Source organism: Podarcis raffonei, chromosome 18, assembly GCF_027172205.1.
Source record: "Podarcis raffonei isolate rPodRaf1 chromosome 18, rPodRaf1.pri, whole genome shotgun sequence".
In the NCBI taxonomy this organism is placed as follows: domain Eukaryota; kingdom Metazoa; phylum Chordata; class Lepidosauria; order Squamata; family Lacertidae; genus Podarcis; species Podarcis raffonei.
In genome coordinates, this window is record NC_070619.1 from 4,854,171 (window position 1) to 4,879,064 (window position 24,894).

At 49.2% G+C, this 24,894-nt stretch overlaps 1 protein-coding gene across 7 annotated transcripts in view; it reads left to right on the forward strand.

Annotated features, from left to right (window-relative positions):
• Window positions 1-24,894, forward strand: part of PTPRS (protein tyrosine phosphatase receptor type S) — a 322,165-nt gene that overhangs the window by 224,193 nt on the left and 73,078 nt on the right. For 5 of the 7 annotated variants that reach the window (XM_053372614.1, XM_053372613.1, XM_053372616.1 and 2 more), the window contains exons 10-11: window positions 2,606-2,747; window positions 20,543-20,848. In XM_053372614.1, the coding sequence (XP_053228589.1) occupies window positions 2,606-2,747; window positions 20,543-20,848 (448 nt within the window). The remainder of the gene's footprint in view (window positions 1-2,605; window positions 2,748-20,542; window positions 20,849-24,894) is intronic. The other 2 variants (XM_053372619.1, XM_053372620.1) reach the window with 1 other exon arrangement.

The following is a 24,894-nucleotide window of genomic DNA, read 5'->3' on the forward strand; positions in this document are numbered from 1 at the left end:
CCGTATTTCGATTTCATGTTACTTATTGCCAATACACACTTTTATCATAATTAAACTTTTTCTTAATATGTCTAATTTCTTATATCTACCTTGCAACTATTACTGAAGCTCCTCGAATGCTGCAACAGAATTGAAACTACTATATTTATTTTTTCAAATATTCTTTGAAAACCTCCCATTTTGAAACAAATTCCTGGTTTGATTTATTCTTTATTTTTTCTGACAGACCGTCTAATTTGGCATATTCCATCAGCTTTTGGATCCAATCTTGTATAGAGGGGATTTGTAATGTTTTGATTTTTTTTATGCTTTTATATCTGTTGGAAGCTGCCCAGAGTGGCTGGGGCAACCCATTCAGAAGGGCGGGGTACAAATAATTAAATTGTTGTTGTTGTTTTACCTGACCAGGATGTGCCCTTGAATGTAGATAATACCTCTTGCTTACCTGAGGATGGTAAGCAAATAAAATAATACGTGCCCCTCTCCGCGACATCGGTTCGGCTGAAAAGGGTTTTTGGATAGAAATCCAGATCTTAATCATAAAGGCGGCAGAGTCGTTTACTCTCGGCTGCCGGAGCAGTTGCAGCTCATAACTGGAAGAGCGTAAATATCGACCGGCGACATCAAAAAGTTTGGCAAAGTGCTCCTTTGGAGAAATGAGCCCAGAAGCCACGTGCAGAAGATAAAAGGGCATTTGGGAATGCGCGGAAAGCGTTTGTTGACCCTGCTGGTGTAAAAAGATGGTGCCTGCTCCCCAGCCATGCTGAGAGGTGTAGTGTTAGAGCGCTGATCTAGGACCTGGAAGAGCTGGGTTCGAATCTCCGCTGAGCCATGAAGCACGCCAGGTGTGACCGTGGGCCAATCACAGCTCTCAGCCTGACCTACCTCACAGGGTTGTTGCTGTGCGGATTAAATGAAGACCAGGGGGTCACCCCGTGAATGCTGCTTTGAGCTCCTTAGAGAGAAAGGGCGGGTGTAAATCCAGTAAAAACTAATAACTCAAGAAGGCCCATAATATATGAATCGCTCCGTCTCAAAAACCTGTAAAAAATGTAAAAGAGAAAGGGAGTATTAAGATAATCTCTGTGTGTTGTTATCGAGCTGTCCTAAGCTGCCTCCTTGCATCTACAGTGGTACCTCGGGTTACATACGCTTCAGGTTACAGACACTTCAGGTTACAGACTCCGCTAACCCAGAAATAGTGCTTCAGGTTAAGAACTTTGCTTCAGGATGAGAACAGAAATCGTGCTCCGGCAGCGTGGCAGCAGCAGGAGGCCCCATTAGCTAAAGTGGTGCTTCAGGTTAAGAACAGTTTCAGGTTAAGAACGGACCTCTGGAACGAATTAAATACTTAACCCGAGGTACCACTGTATCCTGTTTGTTTCATTGGTATATTCAAAAATGTTTAATATAGTTGTTGTTTTTAAGTGTAGTTCCCCCTCAGACCGCCCCCGCACCCCCCTCTGCTAGTTCCAGATGCTGCTGAATTGCAACTCCCATCACCATCGGCCATGCTTCTCATGAAATCATTTACCGTATTTTTCGCTCTATAACACGCACCCGACCATAACACGCACGTAGTTTTTAGAGGAGGAAAACAAGGGGGGGGATTCTAAACGAAAAAGTGGATGTATGATTTTTGTGGTTCATGCTGTGGCCACAGACATGTGATCTGACAGTGAGTTTGGAGTAGCCCAATGCAAAAATCCTGAGGATCCATGTGGATCCATGCTTTGTAACCACATTTTTGCACCACTGTGGCTCCAGGCAACAGTGGGTGCGTGATTTTTTTGGTGCAAGATGTAGCCATGGACATGCTATGTGATCTGATGGTGAATTTGGGGTGACCCAGTGCAAAAATCCTGAGGATCCATGTGGATCCGTGCTTTGTAACCACGTTTTAAGTGGGGAGGGAAGGAAAAGCACTCAAGGGACAAGGAGCACGCATGGGGTGTGTGGAGAAGGATGCTGCTAATAATGCAGAAGAGGGGTATAAGGGGAGAAGGCTCCTCTCCTCTCCCGCTTTGCTCCTTTAAAGCAAGCAGGCTCTCTGTCCCTCTCTCCTCCCCACTCAGCGGCTCTTCTCCCGCTTTGCTGTTTCAAAGCGAGCCACGGAGGAGGGAAGGAAGGGGAACCATGGAACCTCTGTTCACGACTGCAGCAGATCCCCCCGCCATCCGTAGGCATTCCCTCCATAACACGCACAGACATTTCCCCTTACTTTCTAGGAGGAAAAAAGTGAGTGTTATGGTGCAAAAAATACGGTAATTGTACGGTTTGAATGGGACCCCAAGGGTCATCTAGTCCAACCCCCGGCAATGCAGGAGCCACAGCTAAAGAATCCCAGGCTGGTGGCCACCGAACCTCTGCTTAAAAACCTCTGCGGAAGAAGAGCTGACCCCCTTTCCAGGGCTGACCCCATTCCATGCTGCTGAGGCTCATGGGAGTTGTAGTTCAGGAGCAACACAAACGGCGCGTTCGCAAGAACTGAGTGTTCGTTGCATGGAAAGGGGTGTGCCTCTTGTTCCTGTTCACACTTTTTGCACTTTGGTTTGTCTCCCCGTCTCCCCCCCCCAATCATCTCCCCGCTGCCCCCCTTCTGCAGACGAGGACCTTTGACCCTGTGACCTCGTTCACCGTGAGAGACCTGAAGCCCAACACAGAGTATGTCTTCAAACTGGCTGCTCGCTCGGCCTTGGGCATTGGGGCCGAAACCCCGGAGGTCAGGGAGCGAACCCTGCAGGCTAGTAGGTGTCTTTTTTTCCTTTCCCCAAAATTCTCCGCCAGTGGGGGGGGGGAATCCCTTGTCTGGGAGGAGGTGCGGATGGTGGTCACGGGATGGTGAGCGGGGGAAGGGGGCGCCGGAGGGCGGGCACGGGAAGCTGCGCGCCTTGATTCGGTCCTTTTACCTGGTCTCATCCCCTGGCACTTAATCCAAGGGTCTGTTTTGCTCTCTGGGCTCCGTTCGGTCCAAACCAGCTGGTGATCATGCGTGTTGTGTGGAAGTGTAGGCAGGTGGGCAGCCCGTCCTGGTCCCTCTGTCCGCACAGGTGTCTGCATTTAAACCCTTGTTTGCACAGGTGCATAGCTGTCAACTGTCCCTTATTTGGCGGGAAAGTCCCTTATCCCAGCGCCGTTTCCCCTTATTGATGATGTCCCTTAAATTTCCTGGGCTTCAAAGGAAGCAGCTCCTCTCCCTCCCTCCCTGCCGGCCAGGGAGGAGGGAGGCTCCAACTGTGTTGCTTGGCTGCGTTGCTCACCCAATAAGCAGTCTAAGAACGACTGGGGGGGTGGAGCTTGCATGCCTTGTGCCGATCAAATCGGCCGTGTTGCCGGGGGACTCGCCTTTGCTCAGCGCTTCCCAGCAGAGAGGTGACGGTGGTTTTCCTTGCTGCATCCCCTTTGCCGGGTTGCTGCGCTGTGGGAACCACCACTTGGGGCTTCGTTTGGCTGCTGGCTGGGCTTTCTGCCTTTGGCTCGGAGGGGCTCAGAAGTTGAACATACCTGTGCTTGGAAAATCCCTTATTTTGGCTGCTGATCCCTTATTTCCAAATCTGTAAGTTGACAGCTATGCACAGGTGCCTCTTGAAGGAACTGATGATACCTGTCTCCCCCCTCCCTCTGCACCAAGGGAACATTGCACTTCTTCTGTTTGTCCCCAAACCGGAGGTCAGCTGCCTGCTTCCTTTAGGTTCTGAGCCATTTTTTTCAAATTGCAGTTCATTGCCAAACTTTTAAGTGGCAAGAGAGCCACCTGTAGCTGATGGGCAGGGTGGATGGCTTGGGATGAATGGATGCATGGCCTCTTAGTGGCCCACGAGAGGTTGGGTGTAAGAGTTGCTGTTGTCCCATATCGGGTGCCTTGTGCCTGTTTGGCGAGAATGTCCCCGCACCCGCGCTTTTGCCAACCCGGCGCCTTCCAGGTGTGTTTCGAACTCAAAGCATCTGTGGCGCAGGCCGACCCACCCCCCTCTTCGGCTGCGTTCCCACTGCGGTTTGTTCCATTTCTGTGGCTTCCGCCTAGCTGCCAAGTTCGTATCTTGAGCTCTCGCACAGCGTAAAAGCCGTCCGTAGCCGGATGAAGAGCGCATTCGTTCGCTCGCTCGCAGGAAAGGAGAAGAGTTCGCCGGTTATACGGAAACTGAGCGCGAAACCTCTGTTCAGCTGTAGCGCTGGGTGTGGCTTTTACGCCGTGCCGAAGCTCAAACACAACGTGGGGAATTGGCCCCTAGGGAACGCAGCCACTGAGAGGAGCACATTGACAGCCACACGGGGCTTGTTGTGCAGAAGGAAGCAACAGAGCACTGATGAAGGGGAAGGAAAATGGCTGGGAGCCAGCGCTCCTTTCTCGAACCCCGCTGCCCCGCCGGCCCGACCCCTTGCCCATGATCCATGACGCTTTCTAGCCTTTAGGACAACGGCAGCCTTTTGGCCACCCTAACCCCTGAGTGGCGGAGGGCGCTGGGATTAATGGTGACACCAGGATGCAATCTGGTGGTGGTTTTAGTTTAATGGATTGTCTCCCTTCGCTGTTGTTTCCCCTTCCCCTCCACCCACCTCTCTCCCACAACCACCAGGGAGGGCCACGATCCCTGGCTGGCAGCACCGCAACCTGGGCTTCTCACGGATCTTTGCTTTTATTATTTTTTAAGAAACGGACGAGGTGGTTTTCACACACACAGGCACAAACATAACACACACAAACCCTCCTTTCTTTCTTTCTCTCTCTCTCTCTGTCTCTCACTTTTTATTTTCTATTTTTCCAACCGCATGATTGGCTGTGGCAGGCTGTTCTCTATGTCTCCCTGTCTTCTCTTATCTTTGCCGGTTTCTTAATAAAAAAAACAACCCACAAAAAACTTGGCCAGGGCTTCAGAGTAGCCGTGAACGGCGTGGGGTTCCTTTGGGTTGGAGCGGAAAGCAGTTCTCCTCCTCTCAAGGAATCCTGCCTTATGTCACCACTAGGTAACTCTGCCTCCCTCTAACAGCCTTGTAGAGTCGATTTTTCTCCCCACGCTTCCTGTTGGCTCAGTGGTCTCTTTCTTGGCTTGTTTTGGACGACTCTTCATTTCTGTTTTCTCACTGACTTCCACACCTCGACTCTACCCTTGCCCTCGCGCATTGTGGCTTCTGCACAGCGTGAAACCGGAATCGTAGATGCTGTTCTCACATGGGTTATGCCTGTGGAGGATGCAAAATTACCGTATTTTTCGCTCTATAGGACGCACCGGACAATAGGACGCACCTTATTTTAGAGGGGGTGAGCAAGAAAAAAGATATTCTCCCCCTCTCTGCTCAGCGCCCCTTCAGCGAAGCGGCAGGACAAACGGAGCCCCTTCCATTTCTCTTCCCGCTTCGCTGAAGGGGCGCTGCGCAAAGAGGATATTTTTTTCTTGTTCTCCCCCTCTAAAACAAGGTGCGTTCAACTGTGCTGCCCCCCGAACTTGTGGGGCTGGCGGTGGGGGGAAGCGCTGCTTCCCCCCCCCCCAGCCTCAAAGATCCCTGAAGCCTCCAGAGCGCAGCGCGAGTTCCCGCTGTGCTCCGCAGGCTCCGGGTTCCTTTTGCTGAAGCCGGGAGAGCAAGACTCTCCTGGCTTCAGCAAAAGGAACCTGAAGCCTCCGGAACACAGCAGGAACTCGCACTGCGCTCTGGAGGCTTCAGGCGGCTATCTTTGAAGCCCGGATAGCGAGAGGGGTCGGTGCACACCGACCCCTCTCGCTCTCCAGGCTTCAGCGAGAGCAACACGAAGCCTCCGGAGCGCGGAAGGAGCGCTCTCTCTGCGCTTTGGAGGCTTCACATTGCTATCGCTGAAGCCAAGGAGCCTGCATTCGCTCCATAGGACGCACACACATTTCCCCTTAATTTTTGGAGGAGAAAAAGTGCATCCTACAGAGCGAAAAATACGGTATCTCTGTGCTCTTTGAGTGAAAATCCAGCTCGTTTTGTGTTTGGGCGGGAAGCAGGGCTTTCTCTTTCCTTCCCCTCCCCCCTTTTAACCTTTATTAACGCTACTAACAAGCCAGAAATGTGGTAGCAGGGTATTACTGCCATTGAATTCTACTCAGTGTTGATCCAGAGCAGATTCCAATGTATAGTTAGCAGAGTAACAACTTAAACATGTTGCAGGATTCCCCAAAAATAGACCAGAGGCAAATAATATTTCATCCAGCAGTGCTTTACTAAAGGCAAATGGTCATAATGGTCACAAATCCAATAGAGTCAGTATTGGCACTGTCCATAAGAAAACCAGTTGCAACACACTTAACTTACAATAACTTATAATAAGTCTAAATCTTAACACTCTATACCAGGCATAGCCAAATGTGGCCCTCCAGCTTTTTTGGGACTACAACTCCCATCATCCCTAGCTAACAGGACCAGTGGTCAGGGATGATGGGAATTGTAGTCCGAAAACAGCTGGAGGGCCAAGTTTGGCCATGCCTGCTCTATACGAAACACCACACCAGAAGGAAGCGAGATAGAAAGAGAAAGTGAAACCTTCTGACCTTACTTTTATAGTCATCATGACCTTGACAGAAAGAGATAACAGAACCAGTTTAAGCCAGCGGCACTCGGCTTCTCGGAAGGAATAACCCAAACATCAGGAACCTTCTGCCTGTTTCTTTCACACAGAGAAGCTTCCAGAACCCTCTTGAATTAAGTAGAATAGGAAAGATCTCTACACATCAGCTCAATACTTCCTGTGCTATGAAATGCAAACTGACAATTATGTCATACAAAGCAAGCAAGCAATAAATAGTAAGAGACAGAACGAGTGATGCACCAGTACAGATCCAAACATCCATATTTACTCAGGTGGCATAGATGGTGAATGCTGAGCATCAAAGTCCAAAGCGTAGAAAATAAAGTCCCACCAGAGGACACAAAAATGTCCTGGATGCTCCACGCCCCTGGATACATGCAGTTTATGTTTGATTTTCTTCCCCCCCGTAATAGCCAAAGTCAACACAGTCCTATGCAGATTTTTCAAAGTTTACCACTGCTGGACAATCGAACTCCTGGCTCCAGTGAGCACCCACGTCAAAAGTCCTTCAGAGCAACAAGCTTTCATGTCGTCCGTCCACGTACTCAGTAATGAGACTAATAATTTTATTATTTCAGAAATTTATTTGAGTACTTGGGACCAGAATAATGAAACCGGAGGGCATTCCCACCAAAGATAATAGAATGTCCCTCAAGAGTTCACTACCATTCCAGCAATCCTGTGTTGATTGCGATGTGATCAGAGGTACCTGCACATCTATGCAGAACAGGGCCTTTTCTGCGGTGGCTCCCGTTTTGTGAAATGCTGTCCCCAGGGAGGCTCACCGGGCGCCTTCACAACATATCTTTAGGCGCCAACCAAAAACAGGCCCTTGACTAATTAAACCATCAATGACCTTATATGGGTTGTTGCTTCATTTGTCATTATGCTGTTTTTTGTGTTTTTATACAGTAAAACACTCTGCAGTCTGAGGATGAAAGGTGGTCTATAAATTTAATAAGTTGATAAATAACTTTGAGGGAACGTTCCCTCACATATGATGAAACAGGTTTATAGGACTTAGCTGGACTTGTCTCCAGCGAAGGTATAGTTTATTCTCAGCATTTTATGTGAGCCAATTTTTCCCCTGGCAGTTATACCTGAGCTAGGGATGCAGGTAGCATTGTGGTCTAAACCACTGAGCCTCTTGGGCTTGCCGATCAGAAGGTTGGCAGTTCGAATCCCCGCGACGGGGTGAGCTCCCGTTTCTCTGTCCCAGCTCCTGCCAACCTAGCAGTTCGAAAGCACGCCAGTGCAAGTAGATAAATAGGTACCACTGCAGCAGGAAGGTAAACGATGTTTCCATGCGCTCTGGTTTTCATCACGGCGTTCTGTTGCGCCAGAAGCAGTTTAGTGCTTCTGGCCACATGACCCAGAAAGCTGTCTGTGGACAAACGCCGGCTCCCTCAGGCTGAAAGCGAGATGAGCGCCACAACCCCATAGTCACCTTGGACTGGACCTAACCGTCCAGGGGTCCTTTACCTTTTGCATATACCTGAGCTGCTTGTATCCAGATATGATTTTCACCTGGAGTTTCCATCTCCATTCTCCTGCTCTCTGCTGTTCCCAACAAACCTATAGAAGCTGCTCCGCATCAAAAGCACCTACATGCTAGGAAAAATTGGAGAAAGTTGTCTGCAGAAAGCCAACAGACGCTCTTTTAAAGCTGAGCAGATGTCCCTTTTGGATTTTCTGAGAATTAGGAAGCGCTAGATTTTAGCAGGGAGAAGGTTTGGGGCGACAGCTCTTTCCGATGAATGTTGTACGAATGGGGGTGGGATTGATGGGTGCACAAAGGGTACCCTAATGCACATTAAGCTGAGGTGCAGACGTGCCCTGAGTAATGGTGTAAAAGCTCTTCAGCCAAAACAGTGCTCAGATGATAACGAATAGTGGTTGTTGCCTCTCCCCAGAAACCGTGAAGTTTGCTGGCAAACAACAGGAAAGAAAGTTCATTTCTGCTTTGGTTTTCCTCCCTTTCTTTTGCGTATAAAACCCACGTCTTAGAAATACAACAAGGCTATAGTAAAAGGTGTAAACGTTGTGGAAGAATGGTGCTTGGGTCCAGTCGATGGTAGTTAATTGAAAATCTACGGGGGGATCTAGTTAAGTTGCATTTTAGCAAAACTGAAAATACGCAGTAGTTAAGGATGGATGGATGGTTAGAGGGATTCATAGATAGATGATAGATAGATAGATAGATAGATAGATAGATAGAGATAAAGGACTATCAAAAAAACCGGCAGAGAGGAATTGAGAGAGAATTGAGAGCCTCAGACGTGAGGTCGCCAGGCTGACTGCAGATGGACTGATGGACTTTTTGTTGGGGTTCGAAACCGGGAAAGGGGGTGGTAGGGCTTTGGGAATCCAAAGGGTGTATAACTATATTCTGCTTTAATTAATTTGGTTTTGCCACTAACATAAAAATGGGGATTTCGGGGAAGGGAATTGGGGCCGACCTTAGAAAAAGACTTTTAAGAATAAGTATTGACGTATAAAGATTGAGGTTTATAAGTTAAAATTGGTTAATTAAATTGATGGGGTGAACCTAGAAAAAGATTTTGAAGAATAAGTATTGATGTATAAAGATTGAGGTTTATAAGTTAAAATTGGTTAACTAAAATGATTTAGAGAAAATAAGGCAAAGTTTGGGGACAAGAACTTGCTGAGCTAAAAATTGGAACTGGAATACAAGAAGGGGAGGTGTGGGGAAGTCAAGGAAATTGGTCATTGACAGTAAGAAATGTAAATTGTATGTGTGTCTAATTGTTTTTTTTTTCTTTATGTTTTGTTTTTATTTTTTTGAAAATTTTAATAAATATCTCTTTAAAAAAAAGATAGATAGAGATGATAGATAGGTAGGTATGTAGGTAGGTAGGTAGGTAGGTAGGTAGGTAGGTAGGTAGATAGATAGATAGATGGATGAATTTAGAAGATGTCTTGCTTGGAGTCATCTGATCTATGGTAAAACCTTGCAAAATCCCTCTCCCCCCCCCCTCACACACACACCATTTATATTTTTGCATCCTCCACAGTTATATATCTGTCCCACAGCAGCAGGTCCTATGAGGACAACAGCCATTCAGATAATCTCAACCAAAGTTTTTCAGAGGCCTCGCGTGCTCGTGGCACTGGTGGTGGTGGTGGTTCTGTTGCCTCCCTGTTAAATGTTTGGTTCTCATATCTGTCCCATGCGAAACAAAGGGCGCGGGAAAAGAGGTCCTCTTTGGTGGTTTTCCGCAGGCATGCTGTTTCGCTGCTAACGGAGGAAATGTGTCGACTGTCGGAGATGACCCGAAAATGGGTCTTTGTCCTGTAGTGCTGTTGTTTGTTGGTTTGGTTTGGTTTTGAAAAATGAAACAAGCATCAGTAGAAGAAGCAGTGTGGGACCGCGGTTAACCTTTCGACTCAGTGCTTGCCTCCTTGAAAGAGGAGGACACCTCCCCATCACACCTTAGGAGAGGCGTCCCTGGAAATCCTTTAGGAGCTCAGGAACCAGCGGAGAAGTTGGCGATGGTTCTGGGCTTGCTTCAAGTTCCCTTGCATGTCCGCTTGGACAGACCCTCTCACCACATTTTGGTTATTTTGTGTGTGAAAAGCACATAGGTTTTCGTGATGGGGTGCAGGGATATCACCATTTCTCTTTCTCTCTCTCTCTTTCCCTTTCTTTCTTTCTCTCTCTTTCTCTCTCTCTCTTTCCTTCCTTCCTTCTTTTCTCTCATTAATTAGTTCAGAGAGGATTTGCTTCCTGGCTTGAAGACCTGGTTTTGGGTTGGGGTGGGGATAAGAAGAGGAGCGGGGCTTTGTAACGTGGTCTTGTAACGTGGTGAAACCAATTCTTTTTGTTTCCTGGCTGGCTGTTGGAGGAACAAGTTCAATTCTTCCCTGATCCCGGCGGCATCCTTCGGCGCTCAGACCTCCCAGCTTGGGACAGGCTTTTTGTGTCTCTCCTTTACCCACCCCATGCAGTCGTCCCCCCCAACTCCATACAGCTCCCTCCCCGCAGCCTTAACATCATGGCGAGACCCTTTCCTCCTTCTCTTTCTTCTCTAGCTGGCATGCCTGTTCAAACGCATGGGGAAGCAGAGCGTTGCTCAATCTGCAGTAGATTTTATTTCTCCCTTCCTTTCTCTTTTCTGGGCGTATCCGCAGGGGCTGTCCTCCGTAGTGCTCAGATCCTCCCTCCCTGAGAAAGTTCACGTCCTACGTCGAAGGCGCTGCGATACCGCTTCAGAAAAGCATGGCTTCTTCCCCCCAAAGAATCCTGGGAGTTGTAGTTTGCTAAGGGTGCGGAGAGTTGTCAAGAGACCTCCCTATTCCCCGCACAGAGCTACAATTCCCAGAATGGTTTAAAAGCCAATGCCTCTTCGCAGGGAACTATGGGAACAGCAGCTTCACAAGGAGAAGAGGAGGCCCCCTAACCACTCTCGGGACCCTTAACAAACTAAAGTGGTACCTCCGGTTGTGGACAGGATCCGTTCCAGAGGTCCGGTCGGAACCCGAGGTTTCTGCAACCTGAGGACCGCTTCTGCGCATGCGCGGTCTACTGCCTCTGCGCATGCGCGCGCGGTGAAACCCGGTAAAATACTTCCGGGTTTGCCACGCACGCATTCTGAGGTTTATGTAACCTGTACAGCTCTCCCGGGATTATTTGGGGGAATCCATGGCTGTTTAAATTGGCAATCCTAAAATGGAATTAGACTGCTTTAAATGTGCACTGTGAATGCAGCCTAAGTTAAATTAAGAGTGTCATAGAATCACAGAATTGTAGAGTTGGGAGCGACCCCAAGAGTCATCTAGTCCAACCCGCTGCAGTGCCCAGTGTGGTACTTGAACCCACGACCCTGAGATTATGCTCTGCTGACTGAGCTATCCGTCAACTTGTTCTTTTTAGACAGTGTTGATATTAATGAACCTACGGTATGAATATCATACCTTAGGTCCATTGATGGACCTATGAATATTAATGGGATCTACTCTGAGCATGGCTAACATTGGATTCAGTGTCTACTCTTGAGAATTAGTAACATGAACTGCAACTCTTTGTTTTTTCCTTCCTTGGTGTGCAGACAGTTAGCTCCGAAAATAAGGACACTGTGGTATTCTGTCATTCAGGCTAACCCAAGCAAAAGCAAATTCATTCGCTGCTACTGATTGCTTTTCAGCCTATTGGCCAGTGCCAGTGTCGTCACCCGACGCTCACAGCAAGGTGCATTGCATTTTCCTGGTGGTTCCTTTTTAGCAAGGTTCGCCAAGGTTAGTCTTCCCCAACGTGGTGCCCTCCAGATGTTGTTGGACTCGGTTTCCCATCAACCCTACCCAGTGTGGCTGGGGATGATGGGAACCAGTCCCAGACCACATACCACCTGCCCTGCTTGAGGAAGCTCCCAGGTCCAGAAGCTTGGGCAGGTGCTAGCAATGCCAGCCCTGGTGCTAGAGGGGGGAAATACCAAACCTGTCTCCCCACCTTATGTATAAAGTGCATGGCGTCCCCCAAAGACTGGATGGGGGTTAGACTGGATGACCCCAGGGTCCCCCCATCCAATTCTACAATTCTGTGAAATGTCCTTGCATGCAGCCCCTGTCTTCCTTCGTAGTTCAGCCACTGCTCCACTGGCAGAACAGCAATAACTGAATTTGTTCCTAATTCATCCCCAGCTCCCCGCTAGACTGGTGACTGGGGGCGGCCGCCGAGACCATATAACACCGGTCTTGAAAGACCTACATTGGCTCCCAGTACGTTTCCAAGCACAATTCAAAGTGTTGGTGCTGACCTTTAAAGCCCTAAACGGCCTCGGTCCAGTATACTTGAAGGAGCGTCTCCACCCCCATTATTCTGCCCGGGCGCTGAGGTCCAGCGCCGAGGGCCTTCTGGCGGTTCCCTCATTGCGAGAAGCAAAGCTACAGGGAACCAGGCAGAGGGCCTTCTCGGTGGTGGCACCCTCCCTGTGGAACGCCCTCCCACCAGATGTCAAAGCGATAAACAACTACCTGACATTCAGAAGACATCTTAAGGCAGCCCTGTTCAGGGAAGTTTTTAACGTGTGATATTTTACTGTATTTTTGGTTTCTATGGAAGCCGCCCAGAGTGGCTGGGGAGGCCCAGCCAGATGGGCGGGGTATAAATAATAAATTATTATTATTATTATTATTACCCTATTAGAAAGCATTGTTCAGAAAAGCTGTTTGCACGACCCGCAAAGGGAGATAAAAACACGACAAAATTGAAACCAGGAGCAGCTATTTAGGCACATTTATTCGGAATCCAGTTGAAACGATTCTGTTCAATTAATTCAGCAAAAGTAGAACTGTAGAGGGGGAAGGGACCCTGCGGGTCATCTAGTCCAACCCCCTGCAATGCAGGAATCTCAACTGAAACATCCGTGGAAGGTGGCCATCCAACCTCTGCTTAAAAAACTCTGAGGAAGGAGAGTCCACAGCCTCCCCTGGGAGTCGAACAGCTCTTACCTTCAGAAAGTTCTTCCTAATGTTTAGCTGAAATCTCCTTTCTTGTAACTTGAAGCCATTGGAGAAAACTATAGCTTGCTCCATCTTCCATATGACAGCCCTTTGAAGATGCGGGTGGCGCTGTGGTCTAAACTACTGAGCTTCTTGGGCTTGCCGATCAGAAGGTCGGCGGTTCGAATCCCCGCGATGACGGGGTGAGCTCCCGTTGCTCGGTCCCTGCTCCTGCCAACCTAGCAGTTCAAAAGCACGTCAAAGTGCAAGTAGATAAATAGGTACCACTCCAGCGGGAAGGTAAACGCCGTTTCCGTGCGCTGCTCTGGTTTCGCCAGAAGTGGCTTAGTCCTGCTGGCCACATGACCCAGAAAAACTGCCTGCGGACAAACACCAGGTCCCTCGGCCTGTAAAGCGAGATGAGCACCCCAGAGTCGTCTTCGACTGGACTTAACTGTCAGGGGTCCCTTCACCCTTTGTCGTCTCCAAATATCTTGATGCAGGGATGCCAGCTTTTCAAAGTCTGGTATTCTCCAGTGCCTTCCTGCTGCCCCCTTGCCAATTAGCACCCCACTGGATAACGCCACCCCCAATTTGGAAACCACTGTACCAAGCGCCAGGCCTTTCCAACAAAACCTTCCCAGAATTGTGGTTTGATGCTAAAGCCTCTGGCCTTACGAAAAGCCAGGATACAGCTTCAATACGGATACACCTTTCTCTTATTCTCTCTCTCTCTCTCTCTCTGATTTCATGCTTCTCTTTTCTTTCCCTCGCCCCCCTGCCTGCGATTCTCCTCCGTCTCAGCTTTTCACACGCAAGCGTGCATGGTTTGGGCAATATGTCCTTTCCCTACCCCCCCCCAACCATCCTCCCCCCGCATGCCAGCACATCCCGCTGCACCATTTTCCGTGCTACTCCGCCAGGGTGGCGTTCCCGAGCATCACAAACCCGTTTTTTGTTTAAAAAAAAATCCATTAAACTAAAGGTAAAGTATTATTTTTTGATCTTGCAAAAGAATTCTGCCTTTAACTCTTCAAGTACCAGAGACAATAGACTGTAGAACACCTGGAGGAAAATCTAGTGGAACGAAAAGAAAATTGGCTGGGAGGGACCTAAAAAATAATTTTTAAAAAAGCAAACCAGATCAGTGATTATTGGTGGATATATTGCCATTTCTAACCCAACAGTAAAAGTGACAGATTTGGGCTTTGCTCTTGCTGGGCGATTGGTTCCCTTAGAAATAATAATAATAACAGCGACAATTTCTTTTCAGTATTTTTGGGAAGCGCTAACCCATTCATAGGACTTTCACGGGCGTGCAAAGTGCACGGGACAGATTTGTAGGGAAACACTGAGGGCGGGGTGAAGAGAGACCCCCCCGCCCCACCCCTCCAGAGCTTTTGACTCTGTTGAAAATGCATTTAAGGGAAGAAAAGGTTCTCTTTGTGATTTAGAACTCTTAAAAGAGTTGCAAGCTTGCACACACACCCCTTTCTGCGCATAGAATAAGCCAGTGACATCGAACAGATGTATGCAAAGTCTATGGTACCTAAAGGGTTAAAAACAAACAAACAACAAGAAGAAGTAAAGCCACTTTGCATTTGGTACATGGCAACTGAGTGAAGGGGCCCAATTCTTGAGGCCTGGACAGTCATCTTTTAAGGCCGCGTGAAAGCAGCCGCAGAAGGTGAGTACTGGCTGGTCTCAAGCAAATTCACAAATACAGCCCAACCTGTTACCTTTCCCGCATGTTCGGCACCCCTCTCTCTCTCGGCCACGCTCCACACAGCTCTAGGCACGCTCCCCTACACGTGGCGGCCTTTGGGAAACCCCACGGGGGGTGGGGGGAGGAAGGAGGCGCAGGACAAGTGAGTTGGAGGTGGGCGCAGGCTTTTTTCGGAGCTCTCTCCAAAGGGAAAGTTCTGACCTCGCTCCAGTCGCTGCAAAGCCTCCTGCGTCCTCTGTCGGGAATGGCTGTCTCTCATGCAACGCACACAGACACCCCTGGATTTGCACAGGTTGGGCTGGATTGTGATGGAAAGGCCATTAAACCCCTCTGAAGGGGTCCTCCTGCGCAGACGATGCGGTCCAGACAAGTAGGAGCTGTGGTTCTTCTGCCTCCCCTGCTTTGCTTGGATAGGAAGAGGTCCCCTGTCTCCTCACCTCTTTCCCTGCCCCTCTAAGGAAGGACGGGCGTTCACACATGCACACGCACACCGTGTCTTCCTCTCGGAGCTTTTAGAGGGGTGAGTGAGCAGGGCCATCCTCTGGAATAGCAGTACAGCCAAAGAAACTCTGCACTCTGCTTTTATTTTTATAAAACATTATCTTGGGCCGGGGTTGGACTTTACTCTTTTTTGGTACTGTCGGGGGGGGGGGTTGGCTCAGAATGCAAACAGAAAAAAGGGGGGAAGAAGTTGGGTAGGTGAGGCCAGGTCTGACTCTGCAGTGGGTTTCTGGAAAGTTTTAGCTGAAGAACCGTCCCATGGAAGACCCAGAGTCGGCATGCGAGGGCAGCCGGTTTTAGGCATTGAGAAGAAGTCTTCTCCCGAATCAGAGCGAAAGGCGGGTGAGTTGGGGGCCGGGGATGAGAAAAGGCGCAGGGAAAACACTAAGGATGAGTTATTCTGCACATTCCGAAGCTAAGCAATTTACCGTATTTTTTGCTCTATAGGACGCACTTTTTCCCCTCCAAAAATTAAGGGGAAATGTGTGTCCCTCGAAGGACAGCCAATGTGTGTCCCTCGAAGGACAGCCAAATGTGTGTCCCTCGAAGGACAGCCAAATTTAAATAACAATTTGACACACAGCTGTGAGGCATTTGCGAGCTTTTTTGCGGAGAAGGTCCTGTTGCTCCGCCATGACCTCCCTGCCAATTTGGATACAATAAAGGAACTGGAGGCCCCTCGACTGTCCTCAGGTCCAGTATTGGACCACTTTGACCGGATATCCCCAGCTGATGTGGACAGACTCCTCCGAGCTGGAAAGCCCACAGCTTGTCCTCTCGACCCGTGCCCGTCCTGGCTGATTAGAGCGTGTCCAGACGAGGTGCGGGCCCTTACAGTAGGTGCTTCGGTTTAAAGACAACAGGACGGCAGTTCTGCCCTGTAGAAAGGAAAACGCAACTCGGAGTCGCTCCAGAATAATGCGTTGGAGCTCTCCAAACCGTTTGCCCGTGCCCCCGCCACAGAAAATAGTAGACCTAGCTGAAAGGCAACCTGCAGAGATCTGCATTTATCGCTGCAGTGCAAAACAAAGAGGCCGAGGAGGAAACGGAAACTGTTCTGAACAGGACGATAAAGCCCTGAGTTCGAATCCCGACATCTCCTGGTCAGGACAGGAGAGTCTTCTGCCATGTGACGGCACCGTCCCCGTGCGGACGAGGGCTGTCTTTGAGAACGGCCCAGATGGTGGGGGCATCAAGTGAGTTAGTGTCTCGTTCTTTCAAAGAGGCAGACCGTTGGAGGAATGCCTTAGAAACCCACCAGGAGTGCGGTCTGGCCTCCGCCGCACCAAGCGCCCTTGCACTCTCGTAAGAAAGTCTTACAAAGTTAGCTGATGCGCGGAAGGTAGGTAAAACAGGCTACGAGGACTCTGGAAGTACTTGATTTATACTTTTTTTGTATAACTAGAGAGATTATTATTATTTTTATTATTATTATTATTTTGTTACAATCATTATTTCCCTTCTTTAGAATTTGTCCCCCCCCCCCTTTAATGCAGCAACTTGCTTTCGTTACTAATTTTCCGTTGCTGCCCCAAGCTTGCCGTTTGCTTTTTAGTGCCGCCCCCCCCACCCCACCCCCAGCTTTCTTCTGAATGTCTGGTGTGTTGGAAGAACATTAATCCAGTGGTTGCTGATGGGCTGTTTAGCAAGTTGCTTGGACTTTTTTACTCACAAAGCGGTGCTCTAATAAAAAGGCTCTAAGGCCTGGGTGTGCCCACTATGCTGTGAAGGTCTGCGCACGCTTGCGAGGGTGGGGGGGAAGAAGAGAGATGAGGCCCCAAGTGCACCTCCCCAAACCTCGCAGTTACAAGAGGAACCCTGTGGCCTCTATCTAGAGTTGGTTTTGGAGGATAAAAGACAGCTAGCCTAGGCTGCTTGTGACCTTAACAGCGTACAGTGGACGTTTGGGTTGCGAACATGATCCATGCGGGATGCACATTTGCAACCCGCAGCGGCACGTCTGCACACGCGCAGGTTGCGGTTCTGTGCTTCTGCGCATGCGCAAAGTGCAATTTAGCGCTTCTGCACATGTGCGACTGCCAAAACCCGGAAGTGACGCATTCCAGTACTTCTGGGTTTTGGCGGTCCATAACCCGAAAAAACGCAACCTGAAGCGTCTGTAAACTGAGGTATGACTGTGCTTAGTTACAGGTACACCCCCCCCCCCTTGGCTAATTTAAGAGACCTCCATTTGGACTGCAACCCCGATTTGTGGGAAAACTTTGCCCCTCTCCCTCCGCCCCGCCGTGGTCCCGATCTAGAGCACTGCAGTTTTGCAGTACCAAAAAAATGTCTCATCCGAATGAATGGAAGCGTTGTTTTATTTATTTTTGTATTGGGGTGGGGAAACCAACCCTACAACTCAAGGGGAAGAACGGGGCAGTTAAGATCACAAGCTGGAGCAGTGCCAGAATTTGGGGGTGGAGGGGAGAGAAGATGAAAATATCGTCTCCGAATTCAGAACTCAACTCTCAATGTATCTCGAAAGCAGCTTTATAACTAAGCCCAGTGGATGCACAGCCAACTTTCCATTTAGTTTTACCTAACCTCAGTATTCATTGAAGCCCTGGTTCCAATGGTTATTCCAGCAACCCAACAGCTGTATTCCCACCTGAGCTGGGAGATTTGGGGCATAAATTTAGGAGGAGAGCAAAATCAGAACGATGGATCCAGAGATTCATCACACGCTGTGTGTTTGTACTCATTTTCAGAGTAGACCTCTCCAGCGTAAGTCAGAGGTGACCCATTGAAATTAATGGATGCAATTGACTTAGGCCTGTTCATTTCGGTGGGTCTACTCGCGAGTAGAGCTTAGTTGGCTATAGCCCTTCTGTTGCTCCAGGAAGACCCGCCTGATTTCCCTCCCCCTGTTGAAACAGGGTAGGCTGTTCTCCCCATGTTTGAACAACTTTGGGGGGAAAGAAGGAAGAAAATGCCAAATTGCCATGCAAAATTAGGACCGTAACCCCAGTGTGAAGTGAGCTGCCTTATGTTAAAGACTCCCTTCTTCTTCCAGCAAATCTTTACGCCGTGAGCCCTGCAGCTCTTTGACAACTGGGGGACTTGAACTTCCTTTGCATATCAGACCTGGAAGGAATTGCTTGCTGAGTTGCAGCGAACCCTCCAAAACCCCTTTTGAGCAGGTGTTCAGCAATAGGAAGGGGGGCTGAGGACCGCCGTAGGTCAGCAACAGAACATCTGTTTTGCATGCACCACGTCCCAGGGTCAGTCAGCTGGCATCTGCTGGTAGGGCTGAGAATGTCCAATGCCTGAAACTTGGGGACAGCTGCCACAGCGCTAGCCACCACTTTAGAGAGCCCAATGGGACAATGATCTGACTTACTTTAAGGCAGTTTCCTGTATAGGCCAGCTCTCCACTGGGAACCATGAGGACTAGAACAAGGGTCAGCAAGGTTTATCTTGCCTGGGCCGGATCGGTCCCGCGGTGATCCCTCTGTGGGCCGGATCCTGTGATTTTCAGCATCTGTGCAGACGCAATTTTTGGTGCTGCGGAAGCGAGTCCCCTGCACTGGTTTAGTGCAGCGCGCGAGCGGGCAGCTCGGTTCGGCGGCTGGTCAAACGACCTCCGCAGGCCGCTTCTGGCCCACGGACCTTAGGTTGCAGACCCCTGGACTAGAACCTTCCACTTACAGGAAGACCGCAGCCCCGTGGTGGAGCCCAGGGTTTGCATGCTGAAGTTCCCAGGTTCAGTGCCAGCTCCTCCAGTTAGGACCGGGAACGCTGCCTGCCTGAAATCGGGCAGAGCTTCTGCCACTCAGTGTAGTCCGTCCTGCGCTAGATGTTGCAGAGGCGCAAAGCAGCTTGCTATGCTTCAGTGTAGCACTCAAGCTTTTAATGTTTGATGTATTACAGTATTTTAATATTTTTTTGGAAGCCACCCAGAGTGGCTGGGGAAGCCCAGCCAGATGAGCGGGGTATAAATAATAAATTATTATTATTATCAGACGGAGGGACCCCCTTTGCAGTTCTTCCCTGGGGGGGAATTGGCAGCCGGGAAGCAGGAAAGAAAAAGTTGCCCTCCGTGCTCCAGCCTCCAAGTAGACTTTTGCAGATAAAGGCCACATCTTCCCCAAAGCAGCAGAGCTACCTGGGAGTAAGCAGCACCGCCTGCCGAAATGTGTAGCAGCAGACTGGACTGCTTAATAGTCAAGTAGATCTGATGGCCTTCCTGGCGGAAGGGTCTGTCTGCCAATTTTGTGCAGCAGAAACGACCCGTTTCCTTGCTTCACTTTTCTGCTGGCCTACGGCACCTGCGGAAGTTTCTCTTCCCCATGTGAAGAACTGGAGGAGGTGTCCAAGCCTTTGGACTGGGGAGAACCGAGGGAAATTTCCCCTTGCTACTTTTGTGGAAGCACTGCAGAGAATCGCAGCAGGATCCACCACCTACATGGGTTTTTCCTATTAAAAATGGGCACAATCTCTTCCGGCATGGGGAAGGGGGACCCTATCTCCCTATCTCCCCATCTCCCAAATCCATGTAGATGAGTAATTCTGACTGTTGAGCTTGGCCACATTCACACCGTAAAGCTCTGTGCTGCCGCTTTAAACAGTCACGGCTTTCCCCTCAAAGAATCCTGGGACCTGTAATTTGTTCAGGGTGCTGTCAGTTCCTAGGCAAACTCCTGCCCTCCAGATGTTTGGGACTACAATTCCCATCATCCCTGACCACTGGTCCCGTTAGCTAGGGATGATGGGAATTGTAGTCCCAAACATCTGGAGGGCCGGAGTTTGCCTACGGCTGTCCTAAGAACTCACAGCACCCTGAACCAATTGCAGATCCCAGGATTCTTTGGGTGATCGAAGTGGCGTCGCAGCACTAGAAGCACACAGTGCAAATTTGGCCCTAAATAGATTAGGAGTTAAATCTGTCGTGGCCTTACAAGCAGTTGAGAAGAGACCTTTGCCCTTCTGTGCAAGCCAATTATTTTGCTTTGTACGATTCGCATCGCAAGACCCCCCCTCGCTTTGTTTCTGTTGCAATTTTGGCTTTGTTCGTTTTGTTTTGTTTTGATTTATTTAAAGGAAGCAGAACTCCGTTTCTTTTTTTTTAAATTTCACCCCCCTTTTAAATTTTGTCCTCCTAAGCCAAATTTTCGTACGTTTCGTTTTAGATTTTTTTGTTATCATTTTTCCTGTTTTTCTTTTCCCCCCTTCCCCATCTTTTGTTGTTTTCCCGACCCAACCCCCCCCCCTTCCCGCTGTCCCCAATACCTCTCCCCTTCCTCCTTGCCCCCGCCCCGCCCCGGACTTCCCCTACTGTTCCCTTCTTCCCTCCTCCCACCCAACAACAGAACCGTCCGCCCCCCCTCAAGATGTAAAATGTGTCAGCACCAGATCCACGGCCATTCTGGTAAGTTGGCGGCCCCCTCCAGCCGAGAGCCAAAATGGCGTCTTGAACGGATATAGCGTTCGCTACCGAGCCCTGGACTCAGAGGACACGGAGCCAAGAGAGGTGACCAACATTCACGCAAGCACCAATCAGATCCTCCTGGAATCGCTGGAGAAGTGGACCGAATACCGGATCACTGTGGTGGCGCACACGATGGTGGGACCTGGGCCAGAAAGCTCACCGGTCATCGTCCGCACCGACGAAGACGGTAATTGGTTCCTCCGCTTCTCTGTTGAGTCTCCTGGAGAGTTAGGCCAGAGGTATTGGGTGGGGCAAGGATGGAGGACAGGGTCAGGTCCGTCTTACCCATAGGTGCTAAGGGTGCAGGGCGCCAGGCCGAGAGTCCGGGGCCCGGAATAGATAGATAAACTTTATTCGCATTAGCCAACAGCCATAGCAACATAAAACAAGCAATATATGCAATTAAAAAGACAACATTGGGTAAAAAGGGCATTCAAATGACCAAGATTATCGTTCAGATAGTGGCCCTTAATCTCACTGCACCCTCGATAAACCTAGCAACCTGTTGTCTGATCATTTTGATCTGATTAATAATAATAATAATAATAATTTATTTATACCCCGCCCTCCCCAGCCAAGGCGGCTAACAACCAATAATAAAAACGAGTTGAATGAATACAACTTAAAAACAAGATTAAAATGCAACATTAAAACAGTTAAAATGCACAAAGAAAGAACAATGTGGCCACAGATGGGTGGCCTGGGGTGGGAAGTAAGAGTGGGGTGATGATCTCATTCCTCAGATCTTTATAAAGGACAAGAGAACATGAGCCACTGTTTCCAAATTGCCATCAGTCGGAGTGCCACAGCAGGCTCTGCTACCGCAAGTTCAGGGGCAACTGAGTCAGTGAGACGCTGAGGTGGCCACGCTCCTCTGCGCCTGCGACTGGGCAACCTATAGGGGGGTCCGCTGGGCAGATCTTTGCACCTGCGGCGCTGCATATGCTTAAGACAGCCCTGGCCCGGGTGTCCCAAACAGAGCTATAAGGAGCCTTTTAAGGCAGGGTTTCCAAAACCTATGCACTCTCCATCACTCTTCCTGGTAACTTCCAGGCTGGGCTACTGCCATTCGCTCTACAGGGGGCCGCCCTTGAAGGCGACCCGGAAATGTCCGTCTGAAATGCAGCCTCCCAGAGTGGCTGGGGCAACCCTGTTGGGTTGCAAATACAAATGTGTAGTTCGCTTTTTAAAACATGCCGGTTTATTTCCAAGCCCAGTTTGAGGTGTTCATGTTGGTCTTTAAAGCCCTCGACGACTTGGGCTGCAAATTATTATTATTATTATTATTATTATTATTATTATTATTATTTATTTGTACCCCGCCCATCTGGCTGAGTCTCCCCAGCCACTCTGGGCGGCTTCCAACAGAACACTAAAATACAATAAAATAAAAGATCTGAAAGGCCGCCACGTAGCCTCTCAGGTGCTGAGATCAACAGTGGGGAGGGGGCTCTTGGTTGTTCATTAGAGTGGCAGCCCAGGGGGGACGGGGCCTTCTCTGTGGCAGCCCCTAAGGTAGCCTTGGAACCCGCTGCATTCAGAGATGCGCCAGGCACCTTCATTATACAGCTTGCAGAGAATACTGAAGACATCCTTACTGGCTTTTGGGCCCCAACTTAATCTCTTCTCATTGTAATTCACTTTACACTGCTTTGTAATGTTGCGTTTTAACGTTGTAACCTGCCCTGGGACCTTAAAGTGAAGGGCAGGCAATAGATAAACAGTTGGTGAGACCACAGTGATGATAACAGCTAAGGCTGCAGGTCCGATCCCTTTACGGGACAGGTGCATACTTCACACTTGCTCCCCTGTAAAAAATAAAAAAGATCTACTTTCCAGTGGTGTGTGATTGAGGGCTTAGCTCCATCCGAAGAGCCTCCTCCCCTTTATTTCTGCACGAGATTAGCCCGGAGCAGGGACTCAGGCAGAGACACAACTCTCGTAGAATAATTCCACTATGTGCGCGTGCTTTTGGTCTCACCCTGGCAGGGGGACCTCCCTGCTCCGAGTGGAAATGTCTTGGAAAGGGGGGGTGCCAGAGCAATCACCCAGAGGTGCAACAGGCAGCCTCCCTGCCTTGCTCCCACCGTGGTTGGGTGTTCAATATGCCGTTAATTACCGTATTTTTCGCACCATAGGACGCACCGGACAATAGGACGCACCTTGTTTTAGAGGGGGGAGAACAAGGGAAAAAAATTATTCCGCTCTCTGCCCAGCGCCCCTTCAGCGAAGTGGCAGGAGGCGCTGCGCAGAGAGGGGGAGAATTTCCCCCCTCTTGTTTTCCCGCTCTAAAACAAGGTGCCGTTTAAGGTGCGTTCAGACGGCTACCTTGGAAGCCTGGAGAGCGAGAGGGGTCAGTGCGCACCGACCCCTCTCGCTCTCCAGGCTTCAGGTTCCTTTCGACCTGCTCTTTGGGGCTGGCGGGGGGAAGCCCACCACCAGCCCAAAGAGCAGGTCAGGGAGCAGCGGAAAGGCGCAGCGTAGAGGCTCCTGCCATAGCCGCACGTCACCTCTCCAGCCGGGAGACGGTCGCGGGGCTATGGCGTCTTCGCTCCATAGGACGCACACACATTTCCCCTTCATTTTTGAAGGGGAAAAAGTGCGTCCTATAGAGCGAAAAATACGGTAATTCCTAGTGGCACTTTCTTTGTTTTAGAGGGCCGTAAATATCCCACTCTCTGCCAAAGACTGAGCACCCGAAGCCACGTCTGTAATGTAGTAAGATAAACCAATTACAGCGCAGGAGCTTCTGGAACAATTTTAAAAAGAGAGAGAGAGAGAGACGTGTGTTAGGATTTAAGGACTATATCGCTGCTTTGTTTGAGATATTCTTTTATCTCCACATTGTGGCGTTTTAGTCCGTCAGCGCAGTGTTTGTGGGACCAGGGGGCTGTCCCTCGGCAAAAATAATTCCCTTGGTTGACTGTGCCCAGCTGCAGGGGGTTGGACTAGATGGCCATTGGGGTTCCCTTCCAAATCTACGATTCTGCGGTTCCACAAAAAGGCAGCCGGATCTGGCTTCTTCGCCATGCACCGTTCTTTGCAGCACAATTTGCTTTTGGCAAATGCTGAAGTTGTGCCTCTTTGATTCCTGGGATGAGTGTTTTGAGGGCCCATCCCTACCTGTGACTCCCGCATTGCGGGGGTTGGTCTAGATGACCCTTGGCGCCCTCCCAGCTCTCCGGTTCTGCGATTCTAACAATCCTGCCCCACTCTCCCTGTGGCTGCCGTCCGTCTTTAGCTGTTTTTAATTCTGGATTTTCAATTGTTGCAGCCTGCCCTGGGACATTCCACTGCTGTTGGGGGGTAATAAATTTAATAAGAAGAAGAACAATGCTTTATAGCAATGGTTCTCAAACTTTTTCCCCTGGGCCGCACTTCCAGAATTAAAAAAAAAAATAAAAAATTGCTTGTGCCACACCAGTTTTTTTATTCAAAAGAAATACATTTGAAAATAAAAACAAACAATGCCTACTAGTGCTTGATTTTGAAAAGATCTCTATCCATATTCTGAAAATAAATTTTAAAAATTGATGCTGTACTATATTATTACCCCTAAATTGATTTTTGAATTTTATGGTTATTCATGTTTTTATACTGTATTTTATGCTGCTTTTATAATTAAGTGTTTTAAATTTGTTGTTAGCCGCCCTGAGCCTGGTTTTTGAACTGGGAAGGGCGGAGTATAAATAAAAAATTCATTATTATTATTATATTACACTGAAGTATTTAAATGTTTATTTGCTTGTCCTTGAGTCTTCCTGCCTAACCTATCATAGAATAGTAGAGTTGGAAGGGACCCCAAAGGACATCCAGCCCAACCCCCTGCAATGCAGGAATCTCAACCAAATCATCCATGACAGATGGCCATCCCGCCTCCTCTTGCTGTCAGAAAGCTCTTCGTAATGTTTAGTCAGAATCTCCTTTCTTGTAACTTGAAGCTGTGGGTTCGAGTCCTACCCTCCTCCAGAGCAGGAGAAAAGCAAGCTTGCTCCCTCTTCCATCTTGACAGCTGCCACACCTTGAACCCAGGACCGCTGCTTTGCAGAGTGGGATTAACTGACTCAGATCACCAAGGATTCTGGGCGGCCGAAATAGTATCCTAGCATAAATCCTGCTTTTGTTTTCAGCAACCATGGCAGCTCCAGGTTAGGCTGTGACCGTTCCCTGGAGAGCCACCGTTAGACATCATAGCACTGAGCTACATGAGCGGGACGCGGGTGGCGCTGTGGG